The sequence below is a fragment of the Gasterosteus aculeatus genome, chromosome 5 (assembly GCF_964276395.1).
Source record: "Gasterosteus aculeatus chromosome 5, fGasAcu3.hap1.1, whole genome shotgun sequence".
In the NCBI taxonomy this organism is placed as follows: Eukaryota; Metazoa; Chordata; class Actinopteri; order Perciformes; family Gasterosteidae; genus Gasterosteus; species Gasterosteus aculeatus.
The window spans coordinates 17,529,794-17,542,693 of record NC_135692.1 but is presented as its reverse complement, the minus strand read 5'-3'; the positions used below and the strand labels follow the sequence as shown (position 1 = coordinate 17,542,693).

General features: G+C 43.8%; 1 protein-coding gene across 4 annotated transcripts in view; it reads left to right on the top strand.

Annotated features, from left to right (window-relative positions):
- The window catches only part of ebf3a (EBF transcription factor 3a), a 37,716-nt gene that overhangs the window by 11,812 nt on the left and 13,004 nt on the right, over nt 1-12,900 (top strand). For 2 of the 4 annotated variants that reach the window (XM_040177254.2, XM_040177257.2), the window contains exons 7-9: nt 6,815-6,896; nt 7,635-7,752; nt 12,392-12,522. In XM_040177254.2, coding sequence (XP_040033188.2) covers nt 6,815-6,896; nt 7,635-7,752; nt 12,392-12,522 — 331 coding nt within the window. Of the gene's footprint in view, nt 1-6,814; nt 6,897-7,634; nt 7,753-12,388; nt 12,523-12,900 lie in introns of all 4 variants that reach the window. The other 2 variants (XM_040177253.2, XM_040177256.2) reach the window with 1 other exon arrangement.

Sequence of the window (12,900 nt, the reverse complement as noted above, 5' to 3'; positions counted from 1 at the left end):
ATGGAACCTTGAGCTCCTTACAAGCCCCGATGAAATTGGTCCCTCTATCCGAGCGGATGGAAATGAACCGTCTGAGGGCATTTACGAAGCTTGTAGTATCCAAAGACTCAATGACCTCAAAGTGCACTGTCCTTATGCTCAGACAGGTAAAGATCACTGCCCAACGTTTGTTGTTAGAGTGGCCATCTCTTGTTTGCCGTGCGAGAATGGACCAGGGCCCAAACACGTCCAAACCAACATTCGTGAAGGGCGGCTCAATACTTGGAAATGGCCAACTTACCTGCAGATAGGCTTATCTGCAGGTAAGTTGGCCAATTTCTGGGAGAGAAATGTGCCACGGAGTTTGCGGCATGTGACATACTTGTAGATGACGCTGCTTACGTGTCTTCGAATTCCAACAATCCACAGGCCAGCAGTGCGAATAGCACTGCAAAAAGGCACCCTTGATGACGTGTCTGTTCATGGTAGTGACGCACAAGTAACCTTGTGATGTGGAGGTTACCATGAATTATTATGGTGTTCTTTTCATCGCTTTCCAATTCTGCCTCTGTGATCCGGCCTCCAACTCTCAATAAGCCATTATTATCGATGAATGGATCCAGTTTCTTAAGAGTGCTATTTTCGGGGATTTCTTCCTGGCATTCGAGCTCTGCGGCATAGCTTTCCTGCTGCACTGTACGAATAACGAGATCTTTGGATTTAGAGAGCTCCTCCACTGTGTATGCCGTCTGGCAGTAATTGCAGCCTTTGCATTTACTTGGTCCTAGTGCTGATGTTTTCTTGAAGAGTCGAGCCACGTGGATCAAGCAAGTAACAGCACGAGTCAATGACCTCCAGCTTGAAAACTTCTCGATGCGTTGTGATCCAAGCTGGGCGTTTGAGGCAGCGGTGCTCAGAGTAGACACTTGAGGTCGAACTTCTGGATTCAATTTTGGATCTGCAACTTCAAAGATATCCTCCTCAGGAAGACTAGGTTTGTGGTTTCTCAAAAAGGATGGCCATGTCAGCCATGTGGTGTCCTTTAATTGAGCTGCGGGGACGGCTCTCATTGCATAATCTGCTGGGTTGAGCTTGGTGGGGACATGGTGCCACTGTTCAGGTCGTGTTGATCTTCGTATGCGCTGTACTCTATTGCTTACATAGACGTAGAACCGTCTAGTCTCATTGTAGATGTAACCTAACACGACCTTGCTGTCTGTGTAGAAATGTGTGGCATCCAGGTCAACATTGATTTCTGAAGTGACGAGCTCAGCTAACTCCATTGCCAACACTGCTGCACACAGCTCCAGTCTCGGTATTGTATGTTCTGGTCGTGGAGCAAGTTTTGCCTTACCTAGAACAAACCCGGCATGGCGTTCTCCGTCAGCATCTGTAACTTTGATATAGGCAACTGCGGCTATTGCTTTGGTTGAAGCATCACAGAAGATACAAAGTACTTGCCGTTGCGCTTTGGAGAGGGAGACTGGTGCATATGTTCTTTCCATGCTGTCCACAGCTTCCCTTTATCAGGAGGTAATGGGGAGTCCCAGTCACCCACTTCCATGGGGAGCTCACGAAGGATAGCTTTTCCTTGGATGGTAACTGGAGCAACAAATCCCAGGGGATCATATAGACTGTTAACTGTAGACAGGACACCCCGGCGAGTGTATGGCTTATCTTCGTCTACAACCTGGAATGTAAACGTATCTGTCTCAAGCTCCCAAATGATTCCAAGGCTACGTTGCGTTGGCAACGTGTCTGTACCAAGCTCCAGATCCTTCAAGTTGTTTGCGTAGTCTTGGGAGGGAAAGGCTCTCATTACCTCACTGCTATTTGATGCGATCTTATGTAACCTGAGGTTCGAGCAGGCAAGTGTGTCTTGTGTTCTTTTGAGCAAGCTGATGGCAGGTTCTTCAGAGGGCAGTGACTTCAAGTCATCATCCACATAGAAATCACGATCTATGAACTGCTTGACATCCAACCCAAAGTCAGCCTCGCCATCCTGCGCTGAACGTTTAAGGCCGTAGATAGCAACAGCTGGAGAGGGGCTGTTGCCAAAAACATGCACTTTCTTGCGGTATTCAATGATGTCCTTGTGAAGGTCGTTGTCCTCAAACCAAAGGAATCTCAAGAAGTCCCTGTCCTTCTCTCTGACCAGAAAGGAGTGAAACATTTGCTGTATATCCGCTGTAACAGCGATTGGACTCTTTTCTGAAACAAATCAGGACTCCGAGAAGGCTGTTGTTAAGATCTGGACCTGTTAAAAGTACATCATTCAGCGAAACCCCTTCATATTGTGCGCTGGAATCGAATACCACCCAAATCTGACCTGGTTTCTTCGGGTGGTGCACGCCAAAGGTTGGGAGGTACCAACGTTCTTCTTCTTCCCTCAGAGGAGGAGCAATCTCTGCATGGTCGTTTTGGAATATTTTCTCCATGAATGAAAGGAAATGGTCTCTCATTTCTGGTTTCCTGCCGAAGTTGCGCCTGAGTGCAGAGAGCCGTTTCAGTGCCTGTGCTCGATTGTTGGGAAGGCGGCCCTCTCTGTGACTTGAAGGGGAGGGGCGCTACCCAGTTTTTAGCATCATCCTTTTGAAGTCCTTGTTCCATTATCTTTAGGAAGGCCTTGTCTTCAATTGTTTTTCGTCCTCTGGAATACCGTACAACCGAGGTGATTTTCCTCTTTGTCACAGTCGGTATCATCTCTGAGGTATCCCGTGATGAGGTCTTTTGACAGAGAGTCTGATGGGGACAGAACACAGACCCCTCCCCTTCCCTGGTGAAATGCATGATGGGAAGGTTTGGCGACGTGCAATGAAGAGGATGTCAGAGAGCCGAAAACAGGTTGGGTAGTACTCGGGTGAATGAGTAGCTCTACTGACCAAATGGAACAACAATGCTGCATGCCGTCAGTGCTAAACGTATCGACATAGAAAAACCACGAGCCTCTTATCTGTCAGAAGCAAGGGAAACGTCACAACCATTCCACACATTCTTGGTCAGTACCTTACTCGATGACTCGGACTGATTGGAGTCAGCCAGGGTTGCTTTTGAATGAAATTGGTCTCGGTGTTGTGTTTTCGGGGTTAGGGGTTAGGGTGTAAAGTGAAGGGGACGATGGACTGGCTCTCGTCTGTTCTGCTTCTCACTCTGAACTTTACATGTGAGAACCTTTCGGGGTACTCTCTCCTGTCCGCAAGTATCTCTGGTGTCTGCAGCGAGAACCGTGTGCTGTCAGTCATTTGGTGGCATGGCTCTGATCTCCCTCTCAGGAATCTCATTACCGGGTATCTGGTTGACTGACAGCAGAAAAAGGTTTGAGGCCCCAAAGGGCCCCCAGCTGGATAAATGTTAAATGTATGAATTGAAGTCAATAGAGAAATGGAGTGTACTTGAGTAAAACACAGAGAAGGATGACTTCCGTACACAAACTGATCCATTGAGACACTGTAGAAGGTGTCATTTGTGATAATAAATGTATTTATAAATCTGAAAAAAAACAAGAAATTCTAATCAATATTAACGAGAAATAAGAGAATCAACTTTAATAAGATGAGGGCTCACAGGACTAGGAGCTAGCTGATTAGTTGACACTGGGCTGGCTTTGGATTGGTCCAGTTAATACATTACATGTGTTTTAGCTGACGCTTTTCTCCAAAGCGACTTACAATAAGTGCATTTCAACCATAAGGACACAAACCCAGAAGAACAAGAAACAAGAAAGTGCAATTTCCACAAATAAGCCAATGTGCAACTTGCTGTAGATAAGAACCATTATAAGTCCAATGTAAGTGCTGCAGTTAGTTAGTGTTTTAGTGGAGGTAGAGTCTGAAGAGGTGTGTCTTTAGTCTGAAGATTGTGAAGGCTCTCTGTGGTCTTGATGTCTTCAGAGACCTCCTTCCACCATTTAGGAGCAGGACAGCAAAGAGTGGAGATCTAGTCGAGTGTTTTGCTCTCAGTGAGGAGGAACAAGCAGTCTATCACATGCAGAGCGGAGAGTGCGGGTCGGTATGTCGGGTTGGACCAGGTCCTGGATGTAAGCTGGACCCCATCCATTCACAACATGGTACGTGAGCACCAGTGGTTAGAACTGGATGAATCACCGGTACCAGTGAAGAGAGCGGAGGAGTGGAGGAGTGAGGGAGAACTTAGGAAGGTTAAAGACCAGTGGAGCTGCTGCATTCTGAATGAGCTGCAGAGGTGGAATGGTGGTAGCAGGAGACCTGCAGGAGAGAGTTACAGTAGTCCAGGAGGGAGATGACAAGAGCCTGAATCAGTACCTGTGCTGCCTTCTGAGTGAGAAGAGGACGTGTTCTCCTGATGTTGTAGAGCGTGTATTGTGTTCACTTGTAGACGGGCCTCTGTGTCTGTGTCTGTGTGTGTGAGTAAGCAAGTGTCTGTCTGTATGTTGGTTTGAGTGCATATGTGTGTGTGTGCGTGTGTGTGTGTCTGAGGAAGTATATGTGTGTCTGACAGCAGTGATTGACAGCTGACATTAAGTTGTTCAGCATTAAAATGTCAAAGTCGCTCACTTTGAACTAGTCTATTGGCTGTCAGATCAAATCATAATAATAAACAATAATAATAAATAATAATAAACACTAAAGACTCTTTGATACAATCAATGCAGTTCTTTACAAATTCTGCAGATTATAGCGATTATAGTGAAGCTTCATCCGTTAATTTACTTAGTGCATGATGGGAAATATAGGATCCTTTATTTTTGGACCATATTTTTGGACCATATTTTTGGACCATATTTTTGAACGGCTTTACCTCTGCTCCTTTGACCTCCCAATTCTGTGTCAGTGTGTTTCTATGCATGTGTGTGTGTGGGGGGTGTTTGTGTTAGTCATAACACCTTCAAACTAGCACTATTTCCAACCATTCACTGACTTTATTGACTTAATTAGCAGGAAACCCGTCCAGTATTTGGTCATAATTAGACTGACAGGCGTTCGAACAAACACACACACTCACACAAACACTGCTATTAGATTTCCACTCTCCCCATGTTCAGGTGAACACAGCTTTTTATATATCTGATATTTATGCACTCTGTCCACGATGCACGAGGTCATCAGGTCTCAGACTCTGTGGACTGAAAGCCGTTTCAGTTTTATATCGTATTTTCCTGCCTCTCATTTCCCTGGTTTAGCTTCACTTCCTCCCCTGGTCAGTTTTTCTGTCCCTTGTATTCTCCAGCCTTGTTGTGTCCAAAACCCTGCACATTCCCAGTGTATTTAGGCGGCATGTGTCCTTTGTCCCATGTTGGTTCGTCTGTTATCTGGACACCATGTTTTTCCTGTGTATTTCCTGGCCTTGTGCCTGCTTCTGTCCATGCATCAATTTGATTACAAGTTATTTTTGCTTAGAAACCTCGGTTCTAGCCCCTTCTGTTGCGATCCTGACATGGTGACGACACGTTTAGAACACATTTAGAACCAGACATGAACATGCTTAGAACACGCTTTGAACACAATGCGAACATGTTGAGGACACACAGCCGTCTGACTTATCTAGTCTCCAATTACAGCAGAGGTCAAAGGTTGAGACGAATTAATCATAATTATCAAGAACAGATGAATGAGTGTGTGTGTGTGTGCGTGCGTGTGTCTGTTCAGTCAGCTGTGAGGACTAATGGAGCTGCACGGACAGAAAGGAGCTTTTGACGTTTTTTTGTCATTTTTTTGTCACTATCAAACAGAACTGCAGGATTCAGCTTAAAGATCTCTAACCTCTCAGTGTGTTTGTCTGTGTGTCTATGTGCGTGTGTGTGTGTGTGTGTGTGTGTGTGTGTGTGTGTGTGTGTGTGTGTGTGTGTGTGTGTGTGTCTGTGCGTGTGTGTGTTAGAGAGTGTGGTATGTGTGTGTTTAGTTTGTGTCTTTGTGACTTTTTACTTCCATTCTTCCTTGTTATGAATGTGTAATATATAGAAATATATTTCCTCCTCGTAAATATGTGCAGGAATAATAGGTAGGTAGGAAGGAGAAATCCAGTGTGTGTGTGTGTGTGTAAGTTTAGCCGGTCCTCGTTCTTATCACATAACAAATTGAACACTTAATCTGTCCGACGTGTAGATTTATGAGGTTGATCGTTTGGAGGAGGAGAAAATAAATACAGAGGAGAGGAAGCAGGAAACAAGGGATAAAACCAAAAGAGGGAGGAAACAAAGGAGAAGACGTCGGAAAGAAGAAGCGAGGAATAATCAAGGGAAGGCAGGAAACAAATAAGGTGCTGAAAGGAGACAAGGTGGAAAAAACTAAGACGAAAGAAGAAAATAAAGGAGGAGAGAAGAGGGGAGAAGGAGGAGACGACAATAGGAAAGTGTCGATAACTTTTTGCCTGAAGATAGGCTGCAGATTTTCAGTGGTTAACAATAAAATTCAGAGGTCATAGATTTTTCTAAAAACAAGTCGAAAAACATGAATGAACTTTGGTTGTGAGACTAAAAAGAGTCATTTTTGAAATGTTTAAAAAGTTCTGTCACAAATGTTTCTTTTAGAGTTGAATAATAATTACTTCATGAGAGTCTCAGCAAGAATCGTAGAATCTCGATTTGTATGAATAGCAGCTGTTGTGTGTTTTGGCATCAGCACTTTGTCCCTCTGCTCATTAGAGACCAGCAGCAAGGCATGCTGGGTAATCAATACTGCAGAGACACCATGGAAAGCATCGCTGGAGAGAGCCTTGTCTCTTTTGTCCTTCTGTGTATGTGTCTCTCTGCCTGTCTCAGTGTATTTGTGTGTGTGTGTCTGTGTGTTTACCGCCAGCTATCATTTTTGTGTACTTTGAATCTGCTAATGACTCCTGATTATCTTCTGTTTGTGTTCAGGTTCTTCCTGAAGTTCTTCTTAAAGTGTAACCAGAACTGTCTGAAGAACGCTGGGAACCCACGAGATATGAGGAGGTTCCAGGTAACACACACACACACACGGATGAGTTCATCTCCCAAAAGGGCAGGACGTGGCTTTAGAGGACCTCCTGTACCCATAATGCAATGCAGCAGAGCAGCCAGAGGCTTATTGCTTTACAGAAATAATATGGGAGGTAGATGGGAAGCTGTGTGTGTGTGTGTGTGTGTGTGTGTGTGTGTGTGTGTGTGTGTGTGTATGTCTGTGTCTGTGTCTGTTTGTGTCTCCCTTTTTATATTCTTCTTCTTTAAAGTTACAACAAACTTAGAAAAGAAACAAAGATATATATATATATATCTATAGTCACACACACCTCCTAGTTAAACCAGCAGAAGATAAGAGGAGGGTACAAAGCGCGGGGAGGATGTGGGTGCTAGAGGGACCAATCAGATTGGTGGGACAGGTGACGTCGGGGGAAGCCTCCAGACCTGTCTGTCGTTGTGTGCTGACAGCAGCGTGAAGGATGTGCTGGTTAGTCACCGTGGCAACGGAGAGGACACCTCTACTCGCTCTCTGTGCGACCTTCTGCTCTGTTGCCATGGATCAACGGCAACAACCTTACCAAGCAGAAAGATGGATGTGATTTCACAGAGAGACGGGGCTAAAGCTCCGTGACGGATTGAAACATGCTTAAGTTCATTCAAATTATTTGAAATGTTTCAAAATGTATTTTCGTTATTTGAAACACTATGATTCGTCATTAACTAATACAAATTTCTTGAATTTTCTCTGTGTGTGCAGGTGGTCGTTTCTACGACAGTAAACGTTGATGGTCACGTCCTTGCCGTCTCCGATAACATGTTCGTACACAACAACTCCAAACATGGCCGCCGAGCCCGGAGACTGGACCCGTCTGAAGGTACGGAGCTTTGTTCACGTGGGAGAGAACCAGAACACGACGGAACAACATGGCTTTTTTAGAATTCTGTGTTATTACCCTAAACCTAAAAGAAAGTCAGCGAGAGTCCTTTAAACAATCTTGTCTCGGAGACGATGTGAAGAATACACAGTGAGGTCAAATAAATACTGTGAACTTATACAGGTGACATGTCTATGTAATATTACATTACATGCCATTTAGTTTCTTTCATTGCATTTTGACTCATCCCACACAGTGGGAGCAGTGTGCTGCCGTGAGGGCCCCAGTTAGGGGTTGTGTGTCTTGCTCAGGGACACTTCGACATGGGACGTGGGACACGGAGCAGCCAGGGTCCGAACCGTAACCTTGCGGTTCCCGGCACACCCGCTCTACTCAATGCGCCATGATAGCAATAATATACTCACTTTACCTTCATGTCTGAAGCCATAACCAAGAGGTTTTTCCATGAAGCAGTTACAGTATATTTGAAAGTGTTGCTCTAACCAAATGCAACGTTATTTCCAGGTAACTTAATGTGTTGCCTGTTGGCACCATGTGAAATCATTGATGATCATTGATGAACCTGGACTGTATTCCAGGTTCAATTATGGACTGTAACCTGGACTGTATTGTGGGAAACCCATTGACTTTACTCCATAAGTACACACTAAAAACTGCTGGGTTATTTCATCTACCCAAACGCTGAGTTATGAAATGTTCTACCCATTATGGGTTATTTATAGGGGGGTTGGGTTATTTTTGTGCAACTCATGCGCTGAGTCAAAATTCATCGACCCAACATACATCGGTTGACCCAGCAGCTGGGTTGTTTTGAACCACAGAAGTCTGCAAAAACCCCTGCAAAAGCGCATAGGTAACCCCACACAAATACCCGAAGCAATGTGAACGTGTGTGGGAATTCCTGCAGGCTGTTGTTTATAAAATGCCAGGAGGGGGGTCCAAGTTAGTCAAGTTCCTCCAAAGTCGATTACTTGCTTGCAAGTAGAGCCTCAAGGGCAGCTGGTTAGTAAAACTGTTAAACCTGTTAGTTGTTAGACTTGTTTTGTTATGATAATAAACTGAGTGTCTCTTTGTGGACACAACAAGAGATTTGAGGATGTCATCTTGTGGTTTTTTAACATTTGACATTTTATACACAACAACTAATTGAATAATAATTTACATAATTGGCAGATTAATCGATAATGGAAATAATCATTAGTTGCAGCCCTATTTTGTTGATAGTGATTAAAACTTACAATTTATTTTATATTGTGGATATTTTATGATATATTAATTTTAGAATTCCAATATTGTCAAGTGTTAATTATGATATGTCCTTTGCATGAACAAATCTAGCATGTATTTTGTTACAGGTTTGTAGTTGAACAGTTTTATAGACAACAAATAGTGTGTAGTTGAATGAACCCAGAATTGTAGTTAATTTGACCCAGCATATGGGTAGAATATTTAACTCATCTGTTGCTCAAATGGCCGACCCATAGTGCTGGGTCAAATTAACTACTGCTAGGTTGGTGCAATAGTGACCCAGCGGTTGAGTTATAAAACAACCCAAATTGGGTTATTTTTAACCCAACCTTTTTTAGTGTGTAAAGCGGACTGAGTGGAGAATTCTGACGAACTCCAGAGTTCATAATTTATCTGAGACCAGAGAAACCTGATTGGATGTAACAGAGTTCAGAGTTGTATTCGTCTCACGTGCTCTGTTTGCACTAAATGAAGTTTCCTTAAAGTGGAAGGTGATACACCAGCTAACATGCTAATATATAGCTAAAGGCCCGGTCAGTGAAACAATTGGACCAGTGCTCTTCTTCAATGGTCATTGTGTCCAGTCAAGTATATAGACAACGTCTATGGTGAATATCTTCAAAAAATCAATCAATCACAGTGTACAAATGCGCCTAACTAGATTTTCCGCCGTTTGGAATTTGGTAAAGAGTTTTTTCTAACTCCTCCCAGGTGCTGAGTCTGATTCTCACGAAATTTTCTGAGGGAGAAAAGGACACCGGGTTTAAATGCTAGTGTCCTCACCATAGAGAGACATATCCAGAATATATATCTCTGAGACCTCTACTAAATCAGAAAGTATTTCACATGTTAATTCCAAAAGCCGGTTGAGAATTCTTCCTCAGTTCTCTGTGTTCAGCTTCCGCTCACAAAGTCGCCGAAACAGGCTTCTCTTAAATGTATAGAGTTGATCATAAATAATTTGAGGAATTTTTGAAAACATCACAGTACAGCAAGGACCTTGGCAGAGTCGTAAGATCTGTCGTTATTGAGTGACAAGACTGGCATCCCATCCTGGACTAAAGTTTTTTTTTCAAATATATATTTTTCAATTCTTTTTATTTTCCGACTGCGTATCCAGCTGTCCCCCCACTCTACATGCAAGGGGAGGCGAAGGTCTGTTCATCGCTGCTACCAGCTTTATTTTTATATTATAATTATATGTTATGGTCATTAAACATATAAAAGTGATCAAAAGCTGTAGTAAGCTAGGGTTGTTTTCTGCAGCAGTATAACTTTGTGATTGACCATATGTCCACAATCTATATTCATATGTATAGGATGCGTTAATTGATCCTAGATATTTAATTTATCAAAACATCTAGAGAAGCTGAACAGAAACAAAGTAACAAGGAGGAAGGGGAGCGTAATTCCCTCTGAAGAGAAGTCATCCCAATGGATTGTGGGTAGGAAGAGCAGACACCTCACTGTCCCCAGAGAGGACGGAGTGTGTGTGTGTGTGTGTGTGTGTGTGTGTGTGTGTGTGTGTGTGTGTGTGTGTGTGTGTGTGTCTTTTTGCAGGCCATTCAGCCTCTTTAATTGCTCCACTAATTAAAGACAGTAACCATGGATACCAACCCTCCCAATCAGGGTAGTGTCTCTTGGGTGGGAACTCTCTTTCATATTTTGTGTTCTCCTTCTTACTCTTCTTCTTCTCATTTTTTCTTCTTCTCCTTTAACCAACTCAAATAATTTGAAGACTTCTTTTGTCAATATAATCATATAAATGGTTTGACATTAATCTGGTTGTGTTAACAGCCCATACACTGACACAATCATTTGGAAACATTTACATGTTTTTTGTTTGTGAGACACGCTATGTGATGCCGCATCATGAATTCACTGTTGAGTTAAAACTACGTCAATGGAAGAATACTCACCTGTCTTGACTCTGACTCACCTATTTTGAGTGACTCATTTGGCGTGACTGTGGACTCACCTTTCTTAAATCTGACTTACCTGTCTTCAGCATCAGAAACATTTATTTGTCTCGTATGTTGGACATACAAGGAAATTCTTGTGATGGGTGGTGCATACATGAAAGCAGATAGAAATACTATACACAATGTATTTGAAAGTGTCCAAATTTGTTTTAAACAGAGTCAGTCAGTGGGGGACCAGCTATGTTGATGAGACCGACTGCCAACGAGAAGAAACTGTTTGTGTGGCGGGAGATCTTAGTCCTGATGGACCTCAGCCTCCTGCCACATAGAAGGGGCATGAACAGTTGTTGTCCGGGGTGAGAGGGGTCGGTTACCATCTTTTTAGCTGCTTCAGAGACCTGGAAGCGAACAAGTCCTGCAGGGACGGCAGATTGCAGCTGATCACCCTCTCTGCAGAGCGGAGGACACGCTGCAGCCTGCCCTTTTTTGGCATGTTGAATTTCTTCAACTGCCTCAGGAAGAACAACCTCTGCTGAGCCCTCTTGGTGATGGAGCTGATGTTCAGCTCCCACTTGAGGTCCTGGGTGATGATGGAGCCCAGGAAACAGAAGGAGTCCATAGTGGTGACGGGGGAGTCAAATGGAGTGATGGAGGCCGATGGGGTACATTCTTCCTGAAATCCACAATCATCTCCACCGTCTTCAGAGCGTTGAGCTTCAACTGGTTTTGACTGCACCTGTATCTTGACTATGGGCTCACCTGTCTTAACCCGGACACTTGTTTTGTCTCTACACTCACTTGTCTTGACTGTGGACCCTATCTTGACTCTGTATCAACTGTTTTGACTATGGACTCACCTGCCATGACTCGAAGCCTCTGCTCTAATGTCAGTGTGATAAAACAGAAGAAGTGTGAAGTAGAACAGAGGTCAGGTGCTGTAATGTCATCGAAAGTCTGTGATGAGATTTAGTTCTCAGTCTCGCTCTCTCTCTCACACACACACACACACACACACACACACACACACACACACACACACACACACACACACTCTGCTTTCATTTCACTTTATAATTAATCTGCTCCCGCACTTGAAAGGACGGAAAGTAGTGATTACCAGCTGAGTGTGTGTGTGTGTGTGTGTGTGTGTGTGTGTTTGAATAGACTAAGCTAAAGCAGATAATAGTCAAGTCCCAATTAAATCACATTGTGACTGTGTGTGTTTGTGTGTGTGTGTAAAGTTCTTCCCAGGCTTTGCGTCAGGACCCTCACGCCGGTCACAAGCTGTCTCTGTCTAAACGTATAGTTCAACAATAAAATGTTTCCAAACGTGGAGCTTTATAGATGCTAACGTTTCTTTTTTTCTCTCCCTCTGTGTCCCTATCCATCTCTCTGTCTGTCTGTCTATCTCTGTCTGTCTGTCTGTCTGTCGGTCCCCCATCCAGCAGCCACTCCCTGTATCAAAGCCATTAGTCCCAGTGAAGGATGGACGACAGGTGGAGCGACCGTCATCCTGATTGGAGACAACTTCTTTGATGGCCTACAAGTTGTCTTTGGCACCATGCTGGTGTGGAGTGAGGTCTGTTTCACTATTTGGGATTCACTCTTTGTGACTCTTTTGGGTCACTCTCTGTGTCTCTCTGTGTTTCACCCTCTTTGTCTCTCGCTCTCTGGCCCTCATACATACATTTGCAAACGTAGCGTTATCAGCGCCACGGGCAACCCGCAGAAAGCACGAGCTGTGATACTTCACTTTACCTCGTATTTACGAAACCTGCAGTGCATCGGGTAATTAGCGCAATTGAATGGACCTTCCTCTCTCTTTCTATCATGGATCAGCCAAAGTCAAAACAGCAAAAACATTCAGTGACAACGAAGTTGGTGCGTTATTTCGGCAGCAGTGGTGGGAAATGTGTGTATTAACTAGTGCGCTGCAGCAAAGTGTTGTGTACTTGTG